Genomic DNA, 21478 nt, shown 5'->3' with positions numbered 1-21478 from the left:
CTCCAATGCATGAAAGTGAAAAGTGAAAGTGAAATCTCTCAGTTGTGTCTGACTCTTCGCGACCCCACAGACTGCAGCCCACAAGGCTCTTCTGTCCATGGGATTTTCCAGGCAAGAGTACTGGAGTGGGGTGACATTGCCTTCTCCACGAATATGCTAAGGACCCGATAAATATACATAGCAGGAGAAGAAGGAACAGGGATGCCAGAGGGACCAGAAAGTGCAGGAAGATGCCCTGGGTCTTTGTTTGGGGATGAGGAGGAAGCAAAGAGAGTAAAGGATGGATACAGTTAAGGATACGCAGTGGTGCCTCAGCTTTCCCCAAAGGATCATACATTGCTGCCTTTTTCTCCGGCAGGTGCAACCTGGCGCCCGTGCAGGAGTATGCCCGGGATGTGGGGCTTAAGACTGACCTGGTGACCATGAACCCCTCCGTCGTCCAGCGGGCCTTCGAGGACTTGGTCAATGCCACGTGGCGGGAGAAGCTGCTGCAGCGGCTGCACAGCCTCAACGGCAGCATCCTGTGGATTCCCGCCTTCATGGCCAGGGGCGGCAAGCAGCGGGTCGAGTGGGTCAACGAGCTCATCTTGAAGCACCACGTCAACGTGCGTACCGCCTACCCTTCTCTGCGCCTGCTGCACGCCGTCCGCGGGTGAGCGGCCCGGGGTGCAGGAGGGGCAGGGGGCGTACTCCTTTCCCAGCTGCGTCTGCAGCCCCCACTCGCTGGTTGTCTAATTCTGCAAGTTGCCTGGCCTCTCTGAGCCTCATGTCCTGGAGAAGTGGGTCGGCAGATGGGCAGCATGTGGCATGCCGGTGTTGACCGAAAGGTATTGCTTGCCTAGAGAGCCGCGTGGAGAATGATTCTCCGACAGCTGTTGAGCGGAGAAGGAACCGTAAGGGGGAAGGAATAGAAGTAGGAATATTTGTTGGGAAGCTCTTGTAGGAGTCCAGGGTGGGACTTACAGTAGTTTAGACTGGGATGGTGGACGTGAATGTGCCACAGTGTAGCCAGATTTGCTAGAACATTTGGAGTAGTATCTAAGTGTTAGTCGCTCAGTCATGTCCAACTCTTTTGTGAAAGCCACAGACTGTAGCCTGCCAGGCTCCTCTGCCCATGGGATTTCCTAGGCAAGAATACTGGAGTGGGTTGCCATGCCCTTCTCCAGGGGATCTTCCCGACCCAGGGATAGAGCCTGGGTCTCCTGCATTGCAGGCAGATTCTTTGCTCTCTGAGCCGCCGGGGAAGCCATTTGGAGTAGCCACAGCAGGACTTGCCAGTGGGTTCTGTTTAAGGACCTCAAGGGGTGAGAGAAAGAGAAAAACCCAAGGCGACTGTCAAGATTAGAGGTAGAGCCAGATGCTTGGTCAGTGGTGTCATTTACTGCGATGGGAGAATTTGGGGGAAGTTTGTGTGTGTTTTGGCATGTTGAGAAGCAGAGGTCTTTCTCAGACATGTTAAGTATGAGATGTCTGTTACAAATGTACCCACCACAGTCCTGACCCCCATCTTGGTCCTGCACCTAATGACTCATCCAGTCACCTGGCAGTTCCCAGTCTTGCCCTGGTGTCGTAGGACAGTTTCCGAGGGACACTGGAATGATCTTCACTTGGGCCTCAGCCTAACCTGGTGTGACCTGGGAAGCCCTCTGAGCCGCCCAGAAAGGACTCGTGCTATTCTCATAAAGGTGACCCCTCGAGGCACCCAAGCCTGTGACCCACACCGGTCTCATTAGAGTATGTATCAGTGCAGAAGCACATTGCCCCCAAGAAAGACCCAGGAAAACATGCAGTGAGAGACACTCGTGGCTGATGCAGCTGGGTGATACTTGTATGGACCAGGGCTCACTAGGCCACATCCCTCATCCTGGAGGCTGACCTGTCAAGCCTCCCTTTAGCTCCCACTTCACCCCCCTACAGGCAGCTGCCCTGGTGGCTCAGACAGTGAAGAATCATCGTGCAATGCAGGAGGCCCAGGTTCAATCTCTAGGTCAGGAAGATCCCCTGGAGAAGGGAATGGCAACCCACTCCGGTATTCTTCCCTGGAGAATTCCATGGACAAAGGAGCCTAGCAGGCAACACTCCATGAGGTCACAATGGGCCAGACACGACTGAGCAACTTTCAGCTCAGCTCATCCCCTCCCAGAGCGGGGCTGTCGCAGCAACCCCAGCTCACCAGTTCAGTCTCCATGCCTTGAACGTCATTTCTTCCTGTAAAGAGGTCTTTATGTGATTTGGAGGTCAGAGGATATAAGGGAAGGAGATGAACTGCCTTTTGGTAAAGAGAGAAAAAGTCCCTTGGCTGGGGAGTGGGCAACCACCTGGAAGAAACGATGCAGCCAGAGCTATTTCCAGCTATAATTGACTCACTTTCACCTGTCAAAATAGCATTAAGAGCCAGTAATAAACCCTTTAAACAAACAGGCTGTTAATCCTGAGATTGCCACGTCTTCCTTTGCGGGAACTCCCAGGAGGAAATACACCAGGAGAGACAAATGGGGAGGCCTTCTCCTTTTAGCAAGCGGAGGAGGTGGGGGATGAGGGCTCCAGGGGCTTGGGACTGATTTCTGCCAAGGACCCCCTCCCTCTTTGGGGACACTGGGCCTTGTAGGGTTTGTGTCCAGTAGGGATCATTGGGAAGATGAACAGTGTCTGTATTGAGAGGAAGGGCTTGCCTCTGTCTTGATGGGAGCTTATCTGGTGTTTTCTGCAAGAAGAAGAATGGACTGATAAGGGGCGCAGAACAAAGAAACCTCAGAAAAGACAAAGGGGTCATAGAGAAGAAGGCTGAGGGGGAACCAAGGGGCCATAGAGAAGAAGGCTGAGGGGGAACCAAGGAGCCATAGAGAAGAAGGCTGAGGGGGAACCAAGGGGCCATAGAGAAGAAGGCTGAGGGGGAACCAAGGAGCCATAGAGAAGAAGGCTGAGGGGGAACCAAGGGGCCATAGAGAAGAAGGCTGAGGGGGAAGCTGGCTAAAGGCGATCTGGCCTAGCATCAGAAACATGGCTTTGGGAGGTAGGGACACCTGGGTTCACGTCCAGCTCGGTTACTCCCTTAGTTGTGTAACAAGCTGGACCAGGTGGCTTGTCCCACAAGCCCCGCTTTCTCTCTGTATCCACTGGGGAGCAGTAGCTATGACAGAAGGTCCCGTCATCAGCACTAGACCGGGTGTCCTGTGCCAACACAGGGAAGACAGGCAGGCAGGCAGCCATGGCTGCTGCGATCCCGGCAGCTGCCTCCAACCACCGGCCCAGGGAGCAGACTTGTTCTGTAGGCTCAAGAGGTAGAATCAGGATCAGAGGGTGAAACCACAGAAAGGAAAGTACATTTAGGCTCCATTTGATAAAGGTTCCTAAAGAACAATGGACCAAGTCAAATTCACCTGTCAGGAGCTCTTCATTTCAAAGTTCCAAGATGGGCTGTAGTTTGCAGAATAATCTCATTTCCTTATTAAAAATCTGTTTATGAGGTTTTTAATCCAGTCTCACCCCTGTTTATGAAGTGGGACCAGATAAACACTACTTATTGTGGTAAAATATGCACCGCATAAAATTTACCATTTTAACCATTTTTATCTGTACAGTTCAGTAGTGTCCAGCATATTCATATTGTTGTGAAACAGATCTCCAGAAGTGTTTAATCTTTCAAATCCAAAATTCTGTACGCATTAAACACAAGTCCCCTTTTCCTCATAAATCCAAGCTCTGGTAACCACCATTCTACTTCAGTGTCTATAAGTGTGGCTACTTTCGATACCTCATATGTGTAAGTTGCTCGGTTGTGTCTGACTCTTTGTGACCCCGTGAACTGTATCCACCAGGCTCCTCTGTCCATGGAATTCTCCAGGCAAGAATATTGGAGTGGGTAGCCACTTCCTTCTCTAGGGGATCTTCCCGACCCCGGGATTGAACCCGGGTCTCCTGCATTGCAGGCAGATTCTTTACCGTCTGAGCCACCAGGGGAGCCCATTAGTTCCCCTAAAAGACACTTCATATAAGTAAAGTAGTACAGCGTCTTCTTCTCTGTGACTGGCCTGCTGCGTTTAATGTAATGTCCTCAGGGTCCACCCATGTGTGTCGGAACTCCCTCAGTTCTGCAGGCTGGATAGCTTTCTATTGTGTATAGACGTCATGCTTTGTCCTTTCATCCATCAATGGACATTTAGATTGTTTTTACCTCTTGACTCTGGGCAATAGTGTTGCTATGAAGATGGGTGTGCAGATATCTCTTTGAGAACCTACTTTCTGTTCTCTTGGATATACACTCAGAAATGGAATTCTTGGATTATACGGTGGTTCTATTTTTCACTTTTTTAGGACCCTCCATAGTTTTCCACAGTGGCACACCACTTTACAGTCCACCAGCAGCGTACAAGAGTTCCAATTTCTCCACATCCTTACCAACATTTGTTATTTTTTTTTTTTTGAGAGTATCCCATTTTAACCATTTTAAAGTGTACCGTTCCTAACTATGACTTGAAAAGAACAGGCAACAACAACAACACAATAGAAAAAAATGGACTTTGTCAAAATTAAAACTCTGTGTGTGCCCAAAAAAGAGCACATCAAGAGAGTTAAAAAACAAACCATAGAATAGGAGAAAATATTTGCAAATCATGTATCTACCAAGGGATTAACATCCAGAATATATAGAGAACTCCAATAACTCAGCAACAAAAAAAACAAACAACCTACTTCAACAACGGCCAAAGATTTCAATAGACATTTCTCCAAAGAAGATATACAGGGGACCAATAAGCACATGAAAAGGTGCTCAACATCAGTAATCTCTAGGGGAATATCCAAAACCATAATGCATTGCCACTTCGCACCCACTAGGATGGCTGTTATCAAAGCAGTGAAAAATAACAAGTGTGAGGAAATTGGCATCCCTGTGCTTGCTGATGGGACTGTCGAGTGGGAATTGACTCTGAGACACCCTGTGCCTCTGTTCTACAAATGAGGAAGCCGATGCCCAGACAAGTTTCGTGACTTGTATGAAGTCACCCAGCCAGTGAGAGTCACAACCCTGCCCTGAACCACGGTGGCTCACTTTAATGCAGTGTCCCAGATGCAGCAGAAATTCACACCCACCCACTTCTGTATTGGGGCACACTATGAGTTCAGGGGGCTGGGAGCTGCTGCACTGCACAGGTGGTCTTAGCAAACCACAGTGGGGAGCAGCGTATCAAGACTCCATGTGCACAGCACCACTGTCCCAAACACAGGGCAGCTTCCCCACCAGGCAGAACAAACAGGAAGGTCAGCACGCCTCGGAACAAACGTATGAGATAGAGTATTTCCAAACCCATTTTACTCATAAGGAAACAGGCTCAGGAAAGCTAAGAGAGAATCACCCGAGCTCACTCAGATGGGCAGGAGGGGAATCAAATCCACAACAGAGGTTTCCAAGCTCTCTGCTCCTCCCACCACCACCCTGTTCCCGTGTCCTTGACAGAAAGACTGATCTCTGTCTGTTGACCACTGATGCCCCAGGGTCACTGATTGATTGACTACCAGCCTCCTGTCCTGCCAACTGTCCCCATTTTTTTTACCTGTGACTTACATGAAGGCAGGGGCTTCCCAGGTGGTTCAGTGGTAAAGAATCCCCCTGCCAATGTGGGAGACATAGGAGATGCAGGTTCAATCCGTGGGTCAGGAAGATCCCCTAGAGGAGGGCATGGAAACCCACCCACTCTGGTATTCTTGCCTGAAGAATTCCATGGACAGAGGAGCCTGGCGGGCTACAGTCCATGGGGTTGCAAAGAGTCAGACAAGACCCAGCAACTAAACAGCAGCACAGATGCACATGAAGCCGTCAGTTGTCTGATTAGCAAATTCACAGGTGGTGTGACTTTGGGGGAATTCCCAATATTTGGGTCCTCAGCGTTGAATCCAAATTTCTCTTGTCAGGCTGAAGTGAAAGTGTTAGTCACTCAGTCATGTCCGACTCTTTGCAACCCCATGGACTATAGCCCACCAGGCTCCTCTGTTGGTGAAAATCTCCAGGCAAGAACACTGGAGTGGGTAGCCATTCCCTTCTCCAGGGGATCTTCCCAACCCAGGGATCGAACTGGGTTCGATTGGGTCTCCCACATCTCAGGAGAATTCTTTACCATCTAAGCATGAGGGAAGCCCTTGTCAGGCTGAAACAATGAGCCAATCCAAGAGGAAGACATTTCATATGAATGAATGAATTCAAGACTCTCTACTTAGGTTCCAAACGATTGTATGGGTACAGAGGGATCAGCAGTACCAACCATCAGCAGAGGTGTGGTCGCTCAAAGGGATAACGTGATCTTAACAGTACACATCCTTAGCGATGGATGGACGGATTACATCTTTGAGAGTCAGGGAGTTCAGTTACACCTTGGTCAAATCCCACTCGGAGAATCCCATTCAGTTTTGGGTACCAGGCTGGAGAGGGGCCACAGAGGCAAAGAAATTCAAAAGTTGAAAGGATTTGGAAAAAGAAGTCTCCAAAGAGCATGGCAGCAGTCTTTCTTCATTCAGCAAATATTTACAGACACCTTGAGGCTTCCAGGCCTGTGCTGGGGAAACACAAAAATCATTAAATGAAGGCTGCTGCCTTGAAAGAGTCACTGATTTGGGCTGTGAGGCTGCAGGTGTGGAATGAGTTCTGGGAAAGAATCTATAGCAGCAGTCCCCAACCTTTTTTGGTGTGCATGCGTGCTAAGTCACTTCAGTCGGATCCGACTCTGTGTGACCTTATGGACTGTAGCCCGCCAGGTTCCTCTGTCCATGGGACTCTCCAGGCAAGAATACTGGAGTAGGTTGTTATGCCCTCCTCCAGGAGATCTTCCCAACCCAGGGATCAAACCCACGTATCTTATGTCTACCTGCATTGGCAGGCTGGTTATTTACCAATAGCACCACCTGGGAAGCCCAACCTTTTTGGCACCAGGGACCAATTTCATGGAAAACAACTTTTTTCATGGGCCAGTGTAGGGGATGGTTTTATTCTAGAACATTACATTAATTGTGCACTTTAATCTAAGGCTGCCACTGATCTGACAGGAGGTACCAGTCCGTGACCTGGAGGTTGGGGACCCCTGATCTAGAGTGAGTCCAGTTTCCTATGGACACTGGGAAGAACATTCCATCAAATACAATCATCTGAAATGATGGTTGCCTCTTAGGAACGGATGAATTCCGCATTCTTGGAGATGTCCAGTGTGCAAGGCATGCCCCTTCCTGGGCAGTGGAAAGGGAAATCCATATTATACAGCGAGTGTGTTAGTTTGCAAGGGGTCCTATAACAGCACCACAGGGCAGGTGACCTAAAGAACAGAAATGTGTTGCCCTACAGTTTGGAAGCTAGAAATTCTTCTGGGGGCTTTGGGGGAAGAATCTGTTCCACGTGTCTTTCTGTGGCTTATAGATGGCCGTCCTCATCATCCTCCCTGTGTGTCTGTCTCCAGCTTTAAGGACATCAGTTGGATTAGATTAGAACTCAGTCTCATAACCTCACTCTAACTTGGTTATCTCTGTAAAGACTTTTATCTCCAAAGGTCACATTCTGAAGTACTGGGAGATATGACTTCAACATAATGAGTTTTGGGTTTTTTTATAGATTTTTTTAAAGATTTTTTTTTTTTTTGATGTGGACCATTTTTAAAAGTACTGAATTTGTTACAATACTGTTTCTGTTTTATGTTTTGCTTTGCCCAGTGGTTTGCCCAGTCTCCTCCAGCGAACACAGATATGGAATGTGAAAGTATGTTCCATGGTGGAGGTTTAGTCGCTAAGTCGTATCCAGCTCTTACCACCCCTGTCTGGACTGTAGCCGGCCAGGCTTCTCTGTCCATGGGATTTCCCCAGGCAAGAATACTGGAATGAGCTGCCATTTCCTTCTGTGGATCTTCCCAACCCAGCAATCAAACCTGGGTCTCCTGCATTACAGGCAGTTTCTTTACCAGCTGAGCCACCAGGGAAGCTCATGGTGGTGTCACCTAAAGAAAGGGAAGAAGGACTGGAGCGTTAAATCACAGGTGGTATTTGGTCATTTTTAATGGATTGTCTCCATTTTTTTTTTAATAGCAGTGTACATAGTCCAAAGAAAAAGTCAAATAGTACAGAAGGATTTCAAGTGAAAAATGAGCCCTTCTCCACAGAGACAGCCTGTTAAACTGGTTTTTCTATGTGTAACCTTCCAGAGATATCCACTTGCACACCTTAGGGAGCATGTTTTAAGTACTGCATTTGCTAAATTCTGAAAATTATTCCATATCGACATGCACCACTTCATTCTCCTTCACAGCTGCCTAACAGTCCACCATATCTGGACCATAATTTCTGTAAGCAGAAGGCATCAGTGGGCATCACAGGCTTTTCCAATCTTCTGCTGGTATAATCATTATTACAGAGATCATCCGAGGCTGACATCTACACACATATGTATGTAGGCTTGCTTTTTAGATGTGCTGTTGCTACAAAGAGATGGTTTTTGAGACACACATTGTTAGTTTTCCTGGAGATTGCCAAATTGCCCAACCTAGAGGTAGGTACCAATTTACACTCCCACATATGATTATTGAAAATACCTGTTTTCCCTTAACCTCGCCAACATGACATATTATTAATACCTGCTATCTCTGCCAATCTGATGAAAAAATGACATCTGATTGTTGTGTGAAATTGGATTCCTTCCATTATGAGTGAGGTTAAATATATAAATATATATTTTCTGTTTGGCGTGGCATCAGTTTAGATTCTTGGAGAAGGCGATGGCACCCTACTCCAGTACTCTTGCCTGGAAAATTCCGTGGACAGAGGAGCTTGGTGGGCTGCAGTCCATGGGGTCGCTGAGGGTCGGACACGACTGAGCAACTTCCCTTTCACTTTTCACTTTCAGGCATTGGAGAAGGAAATGGCAACCCACTTCAGTGTTCTTGCCTGGAGAAGCCCAGGGACAGGGGAGCCTGGTAGGCTGCCGTCTATGGGGTCACACAGAGTCGGACACAACTGAAGTGACTTAGCAGTAGCAGCAGCAGCAGTTTAGATTCTAGAATCTAGCCTGAAGGTGTTTCTTGTTCTGTTTTGTTTTGTTTTTGTTGTGCTGGGTCTTTGTTGCTGCATGGGCTTCTCTGTAGTTGCAGCGGGTGGGGCTACGCCCAAGTTGTGGTGCGCGGGCTTCTCATCGCACCGTGGCGGAGCACGGGCTCCAGGGTGCACGGGCTTCACTAGTTGCAGCATATGGGCTCAGTAGGCACGGCTCATGGGGCTCTAGAGCACAGGCTCAGTAGTTGTGGCACACAGGTATAGTTGTGAGATCCAAGGCATGTGAGATCTTCCCGAAACAGTAATCAAGCCTGTATCTTCTGCATTGGCAGGCTGATTCTTTACCACTGAGCCACCAGGAAAGCCCTAGCCAGAAGGTTTAAACCCCCAGGAAATGGTTTTGCCAGGTCCTTGCATGGCCTCTAGGACAGATGCAATATCTGTGCGAGAGTGGCTGTCTTTTGACTCCCTGAGCAGGGAGCTGCCCGACCCGTATGTAGCAGGAAGAACCCCTTAAGTAACCAGCATCTTGTTTGTCCTCCTTTCTTTGGGCAACATACTGTCTGGGATGCTGTAAGCCTACCTTTCACACGTGAGGATCCAGTGTCTGCCTAGAAGGGTTTGGGGTAAGGCTGGACTCCTTCATCTCTCCTGCCAGTTCCCCCAAAGGCAAACACTAGCCTCTACTTGCTCATCTTCACTCATTGCTTCATTAAATAAAGATTGTGAAGCACCCACTTTGTAGATGAGCTATACTTGGATCTGGGGTAATATGGAAGCAGAAAGTCAACCCACTTGTCATAGAAATTTAAATGGTAGGGGAGGAGAAAGACAAGTAAACAAGTCATTATAGCATGGTCGGTGCTAGGATAGGAAAAGAACAGCACACAGGACACAGAAGCATCCAGGCAGGTCCTGGAAGGCTTCCTGCAGGAAGTGGCATTGAAGCTGAGACTGTCAGAAGGAGTTGCCAGCCAGGAGAAGTAGGAGGTAGTGGTGTCCTGGAAGAAGCCGGAAGTCCCTGGTAATAGTGTGGCTGTGCATGCCAGATGGTGGGAGGGGTTTCAAGCCCAGATCTCAAGGACTTCACCAGTCGGGCTGAGGGTGTTGGATGTCCTCCTGTGGACCCCAGGGGTCATGGGGGCTCTGTTGGTGGCATGGTCAGACTTGAGGCTAGCCTGGCTCACTGAGAGCACCAACTTGGGTAAGCATGGAGGCCTGGGCACCAGGCATTGGCCTCAAGAATCCCCAGGGTTTGCCCAGCTCTGCAGGTTTACCCCAACCTCTGAAACAAATCTCCAATCTCCACTTCCACAAACCTGGAAAGCCACATCCTGAGATCCCCCCAAGACGCCAGAGCTCTCATGCACTCCCAAGGAAAGGACAGTGATGAGCTGTGGGGTCCCTGGACCACCGCTGGCTGCCAATGTAGACGATGAGAGACCAGGCTGTCTGAGAGCCCTGCTCCTGGCTTTGCTGCTGATCTGTGCAAAGCATCACCAAGAGTCCCTCAGCGACCACCTGTGACACATTGCTGTTCCTTAGGGATGATATGCACCATATCCCATGAAGTGCTTTCAGCTTAGAGAAAGCCCTCTTGGCCACTTTTTCTGAAAGTGGCAACCACCATGCTTGCCATGTACTCAGCACAGGAACCCAGGGAGACAGACAAAAAAGGCGCTTTGGCGATGATTTTTGGCCCTCCTCATTTATTGCCGTCCACGCTCGTAAAACATGGTGCTTAATCGTCTTGGCAATTGGGGTAACTGCTTTGAAAAATAATTACTGCCTTCTTGGAGATTACTTTGCCTTCTAATTAAAACCTCCAGACTGGTATATTTAAAGGTGCATTGTCAATGCAGCATCCCAGATACACCCAGCTAACCTCATTTGGGAAGGCAAAATTAATTAGTTTGTGTTTCAACACCCAGCTGTTATCCTAAGGAAAAGAAATCGTCTACAAGTCGGCCATGCACACTGTCTCTAAATTGGCCAGGGCGGCTGAGGAGAGATAAAGGAAATGGAGAGTGATTTGTTCCTGCATAACTCCACCAGCTTCTAGAACAAGCTGCTCGTTAGACGGTGGCCCCATGTCCCTGTCAGACCTCGCTCGGGAGTTCTCGTTTACCCAGAGAGGCAGAATCGGAAATGAGAGGGTCCCTCCTGCCGCTGAGCTCAGTTCACTCTGGAGCCTCTTTTGCTCCTAATACCTTTCGCTGAGCGATCCTGTGCAGCAGATTTGAGAGGCTGGGCATTTCTCTTCCTGTCCCAGCCGGTCAGACTCACAAAGCTTCGTGCACTGCTAGCCACCCCCCTCCTTTACTACCACTTCCCCTTTTGCAATTCCATTTAAGTCCAGCACTTGCCGAGCACCGTGGAAACCAGGATAATCAATTCTAGTTTATGCTACAGTAACAATCCCCGGAGCCCTTGTGATTTCGCACAACGGAAGTTTCCCATCCTCACAAAGTGTGATGTGGGTTGGTGGGGGCTCTCTTCCAACCAGTGATTCAAGGACCTAGGATTCTTCTATCTTAGGCTGACATCTTTCCAGGAGTCATTGAGGTTATCCAAGGCAGGAAAAAAAAGCACTGGAGGAACCTTGAGTCCAGCAGGGGGCATTTCCAGCTGCAGCCCATTGGCCAGAACTGGTCACGTGACCCCAGCTCTTTGACAAGGGATGCTGAGAGACTTAGGCGAGCCCACGGAGAACTGGTCGAGTGATGCTGTCTCTGCCACGGTGCCTTGGCTGCAGCACACACCGAGCCAAGGGCCTCTGATCACCCGCAAAGGAGGGTAAGGCGTGGGGAGATCACAGTGTAGTGGGAGTCCAACCCAGACAGTCATGAAGGATCAGCCCGGGTTGAGAAGCACAATAGGAAACATGGAAATAAAACTCATGGTAATAACAGGGGAATGACTAACTCAGTTTGAGCAGAGGAGAAGAGAGGGGAACAAAGGGAGCGTTTCCAGGAAGACGTGATTCATGAGCTTAGTTTGGGGGCGGCAGGGAAGGTTCACCCAGAGGACATGTAGGGGACAGGCGTATCTATGAGGAGGGCACAGCACAGGTCTGGGTAACCTCAGACCCACCTAGGAGCTACATGGACATTTCCCCACTGATTTCATTCTTCCCAGCCCCTCTCTGGGCAAAGCATCAATGGCCAGAAAAAAAAAAAAAAAAGGAATTTCTAAAGGTCTTACCCTGCTAAAGCCTTGCGATCAGAAAATAAACAAACCACAAATCCCGAATATGGCATGTGGCTGTTGTTAGGTTTGAATATCTCAGAAAGTGAGCAATCTGTGAGATGCTCCCATGTGGGGACACAGCCTGTGGTTCGTGTGTCTCTGGATACCATCAACAGCGGCTGCAGCTAGCTCATCTCAGCCCCGACACCCTCCCCCGCAGAATCACCATGGAGCGCAAACAGCCCGGGACACAGGAGGCGGGAAGCCGCATTTATCCGAGCTCTATGTGACCAGCTGCGTGAGAAGTTTGCCTCTTCTCGGGCAGGTCACCCTGGATTCTCATTTTTTCCTCTGTAAATTGAGAGACGGAAACGAGTTCGATCCAGGAGACCCGTGGATTACTCACAGATGTGGTCTATTAACTCACTCAAGAGGGACCCACGTGATTTTTTTTTAATGTTTTAAATTAGTTGCCAACATTTAAAATTTTGGAGAAATTGCTTGAAAATCCAGATTTCGGATAGCTTTGAAAAAATTAGAAAATTTGACACCACCACACAGGACAGCCGTAAAACCGGGCACCCTATTAGATGCTACAGAGCATGCTGCTCCCTGTTGCCTTGGCAACACAGAGGCCAGTGTCAGTTTTCCCTCCACACGTGTCCCAGCTCGTTCAGTTATATCCCCTTGCCAGGTTGCTAAGCTGGATGAGGTCCCCAGGCCCAGTTGTCTTTAAAGCTCTGTGACTACGCCTCATGCTTACTTTTACCCCTCTCTTTTCTCTAAACAAGTCTCCTTCTTAGGTTCTTGTGGCAGAACTGCCTGCCAGTTAGAGCAGGGCTTCTTAGCCTTGGCTGTACAGTTGAATTTACTGGGGGAGGTTTTAAAAATCTCAGTGTCCAGGCTGCACCTGGATGGTGGGAACCAGGCCTCGGTCCTCTTAAAGCTGCAGGCGATTCCAGTGGGCAGCGTAGGGTGAGAAGCGTTGAGTTAAAGCTGAAAGTGCAATGGACTAGCTCAGGAGGGGATGAGCTGCTGTTGCTAGAGGTGGTTAAGCCGACGTAGATAAGCACTTAGCAGGGACCAGCTGCTCTCTTGTGGATTCTTCTATTCCTTGCACTCGCCCTGCCTTCACCCCACAGGGTCCCCCCAAGCTCAGCTCAGTGCCATTGAGCACACACATTACACTTACAGGGCTTCAGGACATCCCTGACCGTCCAATAATTAAGACTCCACACTTCCAGTGCAGGGGGCACAGGTTTGATACCTGATCAAGGAAGATCCAGCATGCCATGCGATGTGGCCAAAAAATATTTTTAAATCAAAAAAAATAAAGGGGCTCAGCATAGGGTAAGTGGAAGGTTTTACTAGAGAGAAAGAGGTTGGACCACACCCTCATTCTAAATCCAAGCAGGAGAAAAACCATGATGGGAAACGAAAGTGAGGACAATGAGAGTGGCCGTTTTCCCACTTCTGGATTATATGGAACTTGGAGGCTGTCTTTGTTGTTGGTAGTCGCTCAGTCGTGTCTGACTCTTTGTGACCCCGTGGACTGTAGCCCGCCAGGCTCCTCTGTCCATGGGATTCTCCAGGCGAGAACACTGGAGTGGGTTGCCATTTCCTTCTCCAGGGGGTCTTCCCAGCCCAGGGATAGAACCTGCGTCTCCTGCACTGGCAGGTGGGTTCTCTACCGCTGAGCCACCTGGGAAGCCCCTGGAGGCTGTCTTGGTGGTCCCACGGTCTGTGCCCCGTTGTTGTATAAACGTGAAACGTGGGTTCAGCAGGGAGAAGCGACTTGCTCAAGGACACACAGGTGGCTGTTGACAGAACTGTCACTGAAACCCCCTTTCAATCTCTGTCGCTTAGTCGGTGCAATGGAGGTGGTTTCTTCCTTTCTGTTTTCTTGTGCAGGTAAACTGAGGCCCTCTATGTTTGGAGGAAGCTCAGTGCCTCACTCACAGGAAGCCCTTAGCCTAAGGCTCCACTCTTCCCCATACAGGAGACGTGGGTTCGATCCCTGGGTCAGGAGGATCCCCTGGAGAAGGAAATGGCAACCCACCCCAGTATTCTTGCCTGAAAAATCCCATGGACAGAGGAGCCCGGTGGGCTACAGTCCATGGAATTGCAAAGAGTCGGGCACGACTTAGAGACTAGACAACAGCAAGCACTCTTCCCCACCCTGCCCGTGTCTCCTCTAACACTCCTGGCAGACTCCTCTGTGGGACCCAGCCGCATAGGGCAGGCCACTATTTGCTGCTGCCTTCCCCCGGCCTCCAGCCCTCCAGGGAAGCCACATGTGCTCAGAAATGGGCAGCTCATATCAGAGGGTCGTGGGGCTGGTGGGCAGGGATGGGAAGGAAATCTGATGACGCTTAGGAGGCAAGGACGTCAACCCCTGCCAAACCCAGGCATGGCGCTAGGCAGTGGGATCACGCAAGAGGCGGCCCCTTATCAGAGCTGGCCAGAGCACCAAGATCGGCCACACCTGTGTATGTTTTCTGTGGCTGCTTTTAATGCTATGACAGCAGAGGCCAGGAGTGTGGCGCCACCTGGCCCTTTATAGAAAAGGTTTGCCAACCCCTGCTTTAGATTTCAACAGGCCTGGGCTTCCCTGGTGGCTCAGTGGTAAAGAATCTGGCTGCCAATAAAGGAGACACAAGACACTGGGGTTCAGTCCCTGGATCAGGAAGATCCCCTGGAGCAGGAAACGGCAGTCCTCTCCAGGATTCTTGCAGGGAAAATCCCACGGACAGAGGAACCTGGCAGGCTACAGTCCATGGGCTCGCAAAGAGTCGGACACGACTGAGCACACACGCACTGCTATGCACTGAGCTCGAGGCAAGGTCCTTTCCTTTCTACCTCGGTGACCTTGGGCAAGCCACTCCATCTCTGAACCTCGTGTCTGCATCTGCATGTATTCACAGGCTTGTGTTCTTTACATCCAATCACATATATGAAAGCACAGAGCCTAAGGGCAGTTCCAGTACTTGATAAATGATGGCTGTCACTATTTACATTAGCTAGGGCATGGAAGGAACCTAGATGTCCATCGGCAAATGGATGGATAAGGAAGTTGTGGTACATATACGCAATGGAATGTTACTCAGCTATAAAAAGGAACACATTTGAGTTAGTTCTAATGAGGTGGATGAACCTAGAGCCTATTATACAGAGTGAAGTAAATCAGAAAGAGAAAGACAAATACTATATATTAGCACATATATATATGTGGCATTTAGAAAGATAGTACTAACAATCCTACATACATGGCGGCAAAGAAGACACAGATGTAAAGAGCAGACTTTTGAACTCTGTGGGAGGAGAGGGTGGAATGGTTTGAGAGAATCTCACTGAAACACGTATATTACCATATGTAAAACAGAGGATCCGTGCAAGTTGGATGCATAAAGCAGGGCACCCAAACCCAAAAGGATGGGATGGGGAGGGCGGAGGAGGGGTTTCAGAATGGGGGGAACACATGCATACCTCTGGCCGATTCATGTTGATATATGGCAAAAACCACCACAATATCGTAATTATCCTCCAATTAAAATATTAATTTAAATGGTGGCTGTCAGTCCTCTGTGAAAGGACCTTGGAATCGGCCACTCGATTGGTATCTACAGTTGCTGGAGTGGCAAGAGGCAGGCTGTGGAGCAAGATAAAAGTCTCCTCCTTCCTGGAAAGTATAATTCATAAACTCATGTTAATTTTTTGTGTGTTTCTTTTTTTTCCACTTTTTTCCTCCAGATACTGGCTGACTAACAAAGTTCACATCAAAAGACCCACCACGGGCCTCTTGATGTACACCCTGGCCACGCGTTTCTGCAACCAGATCTACCTCTATGGCTTCTGGCCCTTTCCGCTAGATCAGAACCAGAATCCTGTCAAGTACCACTATTACGACAGCCTCAAGTATGGCTACACCTCCCAGGCCAGCCCCCACACCATGCCCCTGGAGTTCAAGGCCCTGAAGAGCCTCCACGAGCAGGGGGCTTTGAAACTGACTGTCGGCCAGTGCGACGGGGCCACGTAAGGTGGGCGCCCAGTGGGACTCAGTGGCTCACATTTGCTTCCAGCTACACCACAGGCAGATGGGAGTCGGGGCGGCACAGACTCTAGAACAAGCAGGCTAGTGGTTTTCTTTGTTCAAGTGTAAAACAGTGACCAGAATATATATATCTATTCCTGCATATATATATTGACCTGAGTATTTATAACTGTGTGGTGTTCATCTAGCATTAGGCAGATAAGCCACAAGAAGAAGGTGTGGAGAACCCACCTGGACCAGATTGAGACTCGGTGCATCTTTGGGGGCAGAAGGACTCGATGTGAAAAGAAGCCAGTCCCACGACTTGGGATGGCATGCTGCCTCCTGGATTGGAGAGGTCTTTGGGCTCACGGGTGATCAGAGAGACCTGTGGACAGCTGCCTCGAGCCTCTGAGAAATGTGGATTCTGGGTGAGCCAAGACCCAGAGGGGACAACTGGACCCATGTCTAACACGGTGCTGTTCTTAGAGAAGAGAGAGGTTGGAATGTTCAGCCCAGCAAAGGAGCACATGGTCCCCGAGGAGCAGAGGCCAAGTCAGAGCTGAGCACTTGGGTCTGTGAACTTAGAGTTGAACTGCCCACGGGATGAACCATGGTTGACCCGCCTGTCCCAGAGTGGCCTCCATAGATCTGGGGAGAAGGCTGGAGAAGACACGGTGGACAGGTCATAGTCCAGCTTTGCAAGAACCCCCAGGAACCTGGCACGGAGCAGGCAGATGACACCCAATTGCTAGGGTGTCCCAAAGCGTGTTTTTGAAAAGTCACAACTTCCTACCAAGAGAGTTGGTGCTCTGGCCCAGAATAAGGCAAAAGAGGGTCCCAAGTGTGGTGGTGGTTCTTTAAAGCAACTTGAGTCCGTCATGGAGGAAGGGAGCCTGGGCTTTCATCCTCAGGGTTAGCCTCCTTCCTTGCCCTGTTAGAATGTCCCCAGAGGGACAGTCCTGTTCCCTTCGGCCACCAGGGAAGCCGCTGCAAAAGCTTGAAAGGGCACAGCAAAGATAAATGTCATGCTTTTAAAATTGCCTTTCTGGTTGCCTCAGGAGCCCCAGAATGCGAGGCCGGGAAGAATGGTAAGCGTCTCCATGGCCGCGCTCCGTTTGCCTGCAGCCCCTGTGTTTGCTTTCTGCCCTGTGCTTCGGGCCTCTGCAGCTAGACTGCTGTGTCAGCGTCACTTTCTTGTCGCTTTCTTATCCTGATGGTCACACTAGCCAGCACTGAGCTCCAACACTGAGGTTTTCATCCCTCCGGGGAGAGGGTTCAACGTCCATCCCCACCTCCCTGTTTTCACAGAGGCAGTGATTTTAGAATTTGACACAAACCCTATGAAGATGAAGAGTTCAGACTTTTTTTTTTAAACCCAAGTATCCAAATGCAGTATCCTAATACTGGATATAATCTCTGTGGGGAAACCTGGGCTCCATGCGGATAACGTGGGGCTCGAATCACAGGTCACGTGTAGATGAGCGTTAGCCAGCTTGATTTGTTAGCTCATTCTCTTGCCTGATAAATAAGTGTTTTAAAATCTATTCAAAAGATAAGTTTAAAAACAACAACAACATTGTCTTGAAGGTGAAGGGAGTTAAGAAAAGGGATCAAGATCTGTTTCCAAGCCTAGGAGGCCAGACATAATCAATGATGATTCAGAGCAGGACATTTGCTCGAAATGAATGCCTGATGGGAAGCCAGTGGGGGCGGTGGAAGGATGCTCAGAACCTCTTAAACCCACAGGCGGACGCTCCAGCTCTGAACCACATCTGCATCCCTGTGTTTCCTCCCTCGTTGCTATTCTTGTTGACACTTGAAGTCTGAGATTTGGGATTTGCACTGTAAAGTGAGTATTTTAAAAAGCAACAGCCCTCACAGCCTCTGTGGGAACAGAGTGGTTTGGACTTCTCGCAAGAAGTGGAAATTAACGTCTCGTATTTTACACTTCTCCAAGGGGCTTTTCACCCTGAGGATCTCAGAGGCCCTGGAAGGTGTTCCCTTGTTGAAGCCTCCAGCATCCTGGGAAACAGGCAGAATTTCCAGGCTCAGGGGATTAGCCAAGGCCTTGGGTTCCAGGAGGTTCCAGTGGCGAGTGCAGAGAGGCGCCTCATGTCAGGTCCGGAGTCAGCCCTGCGTCCATGTACCTGTCAATGCCCCTCCCTGCAGGGGAATCAAAGGGCCAGAGCTCTTTTTAAAACATGGCTTTCTTTCTGTCTCTTCTCGGTCTTGGTTCCTTAAACTGAAACTAACAGAGTTGAGGGGGCAGGGACCATCTGCCTCTGGGCTCTCTCTAGAGAGTGCTGGGGACCCAGGACAGCCCACATGTCACCACTCCCAACCTGCACGCCCTGTGCTGCCAAAGCAGCCTCTGGGCTCTCTCTAAAGAGTGCTGGGGGCCCAGGACAGCCCACATGTCACCACTCCCAACCTGCACGCCCTGTGCTGCCAAAGCAGCTATGTGATGGCAGGAGCTCCAAGGCCTTGGCTTCCCCTCCACAGCCACCTTTCCACGATCAGGAGGCAGCCGTCTTCTCCTCCTGCTTAGAGCTCAGTTTGCCTGAGAGTCCACTGTAGCGTCTGACCCAGCCCGGCTAGCCTGGGGCAGCCCCAAGGAGTCCCAGTCTGTACCTGGTACCTGGTACCCTGATCCGATGCCTTGTAACGACAGTGGCCACAGGCCTCCAGGAGCAGGTGCAGTCAACCAACCTCCCACTGACCCTCAGTCATCCCCAGTCCCCTCGTCCTCACCCACCCTGAAGCCCCTCAGCCCTTCTGCATTCTCCTCAAGCCCCCAACTGAGCCCCACTCTCAGCCTCCTCCTTTGCTGCAGAGATGGAGCCATCTGAAATGCAGTGTCTACTCCGGATCTCTTGACCTCTGTCCTCCCCTTTCACTGTCTTCCTCCCATTTCTGAGGGAACATCCATCCCCTCGCTGGTCCTTAGCCACTCTACCCGCTTTGTGCTCTCTGTCCACCAGCAGGCACCCAGCCACCCGTCCTGACCCCCATGGCCGCATCCCCTCATCCCCAGGCCCAGGAGGGGCTCTCTGGTGCTGGTGCCACCTTTCCTCTCAACACCCTCTTGGCCTCCACGCTCCTGGGACCAGAGACTTCAGGTCAAAAGCCCCTTCTCATCACCAAGCTCTCTGCATTGCTCAGCTCCACACTGACTCCTGGACGTTCCCTGTCCCCAAGGTGCCCAGAGGCCACATTCTCATGATTTTCCTCCCCTTGCCCATTGCCCCTTCAGTGTTTATTTATGTATTTATTTATTTATGTATTTATGACTTATTTATTGACACCCTCACCTTAATCTAGAGAGTAGCCATGGTAGACCTGACTGTTGTATCCCTCTCTCCTCCTTGGCCCACACTCAGACCTTCCGCACCGCGGTGTCCTCTCCTCGGGCCCCTTTCATCACAGCTTTGCATGCTCTGTTAGTACCCCCCGCCTTCCTGTGAAGTCATCCTCCACTTCCTGCAGCTCGGCACCTCCCTCGAGCTCCAGGCTCGATTGTACACTGCTCACTGGTCATTCATCCCACCTGTTCTGGTGGCGCCAGAAACTCAACATCTCTGAAGCCGAATCTATCACTTCTGCCTCCTCTTCTTCCACAGTCTCTCCACCCAGTTCTGAAACCCTGAAGTCATCTTGGTTTCTTCTCCACGAATCCCCTTGCTGCTCTTGCACCATCCTTGCCTTCTGGTTGCTCCGGCAATTTCAACATCGGTCTCCTCTCGCCGGTTCCTCTGGGCCTGCTTGCACGTTCTCCATCTATCCTAAACATCCATAGAGATTTATCTGTTTAATCTCCAGCCATTCACAAACTTTTAAAATGATGTGCAAGTCTTTGTCCTGACGTTACAGGCCATCCAATAAGGCCCCATCCTTCCCTTACACCCTGCACTGGTCCCTCTAGAATAGTCGTCATTCCTCAAAAAGGTGCCCAGTCTTCCTGTCCTGTCTCTGTGCCTTTGGTCTTGCTGTTCCCATCCCCTGGAACACTCTCTTCTGCTTCCTTCAAGGCCCATGCAGAAACCACATCTTCCATGAAGCTCCCGCGATCAACCAGCCACTGGGATCTCTCCATCTGCTGAACCACCATAGCACTTTATTTGTCCCTTTCTCACGGCACTTACCACATTCTGCCTTGTATTATAGTTACTGTGCACTTGTCCTATGACTGTCTTAGACTGTAAGCTCGCCAAGGGCAGGGACCGTGTTTTATTCATCTGTGTCCATCATGGCACCGGGGGTGGTGCATAGCACACAGCAGTTGCTCAATAAATGTTTGTTGGATTAAATCCTTAATGCCTATCAAGGGCTGTATAATTAAGAAAATCATTTTGCCTCATATGATGCCACAGGAACCTCCAAAGAATCAGTGAGTTGAGAAGATACAGAAATCATTATCCCCACTGTGTAGATCATAAGACTGAGGCAAAAACCACATGAAGCCACATAGGTCACCAAAAGAATTTGCATCCAGGCCTTCTGGTTCCCACTTGAGGGCTTTTTCTGTTAATCAGTGCAGCTGAGTCACTGTAAACTGAAAACCGATCTGAGGCACAGTCCTGGCTCCGTGAGTCTGGGCGTCAGTTAGAGAGTCAGGCGGACCTCAGTGTGAACCGCCGCTTGTGTTCAGCACAGACGAAATCCCGCTCTGTTTTGGAAAGGATAAGAGCCCTTCAGGTTTTACCAGGCCCAGGGGGTGGAGCTGTGGGACCTCGTAAATCATTCCCGCTGCTGTTGTCACAGGGTAGAAACTGTCCAGATGGCAGAAGAGACTACCAGCTCCAAGGGGGCTGCTGTTTGATAAATCTCTTCATGCCTAATTCAGGCTCCTCTTCCAGAATGAATAGAACAGGAAGGGGAGTGAATGATGCCAGTCAGATGGGGCTGCAGACACGCGTGCTGCCTCCTGAATGCCCTCACCGCATCCCCAGTGACACTGACAGCCTGCCCCAGCCCGCCCGGCTCTCGTCAGCATTGCTGGGTGTCATCACCTCCTCCCATCTTTATCCCCATCCTTTTCTTTTCTCCTCTCTGGGGCTCTTTCCCTTGGTACCCACCAAAATCAAGATGAACCTTGGAGAGCCAAGTTACAGCTCTTTTTGGGAACCTGAGGCCTGGCCTGGAGCAATGGATCGAGGTGGCAGGGGGGTCCTCAATGCCCTTGAACAATGAGCTGTTCTGGTTGTGGGGGCAGGGCATCCACAGCAATGGGAGGTTTCC

General features: G+C 50.0%; 1 protein-coding gene across 1 annotated transcript in view; it reads left to right on the top strand.

Moving 5' to 3' along the window:
- The window catches only part of ST8SIA2 (ST8 alpha-N-acetyl-neuraminide alpha-2,8-sialyltransferase 2), a 72450-nt gene extending 51896 nt beyond the window's left edge, over positions 1-20554 (top strand). Inside the window, exons 5-6 of the mRNA XM_061394307.1 lie at positions 359-652; positions 15958-20554. Of these exons, the coding sequence (XP_061250291.1) occupies positions 359-652; positions 15958-16243 (580 nt within the window). The 3' untranslated portion in view covers positions 16244-20554. The remainder of the gene's footprint in view (positions 1-358; positions 653-15957) is intronic.
- The last annotated feature ends 924 nt before the right edge of the window (positions 20555-21478 follow it).

The sequence above is a fragment of the Bos javanicus genome, chromosome 21 (assembly GCF_032452875.1).
Source record: "Bos javanicus breed banteng chromosome 21, ARS-OSU_banteng_1.0, whole genome shotgun sequence".
Taxonomy (NCBI): domain Eukaryota; kingdom Metazoa; phylum Chordata; class Mammalia; order Artiodactyla; family Bovidae; genus Bos; species Bos javanicus.
This window is presented reverse-complemented; position numbering and strand designations above follow the sequence as displayed.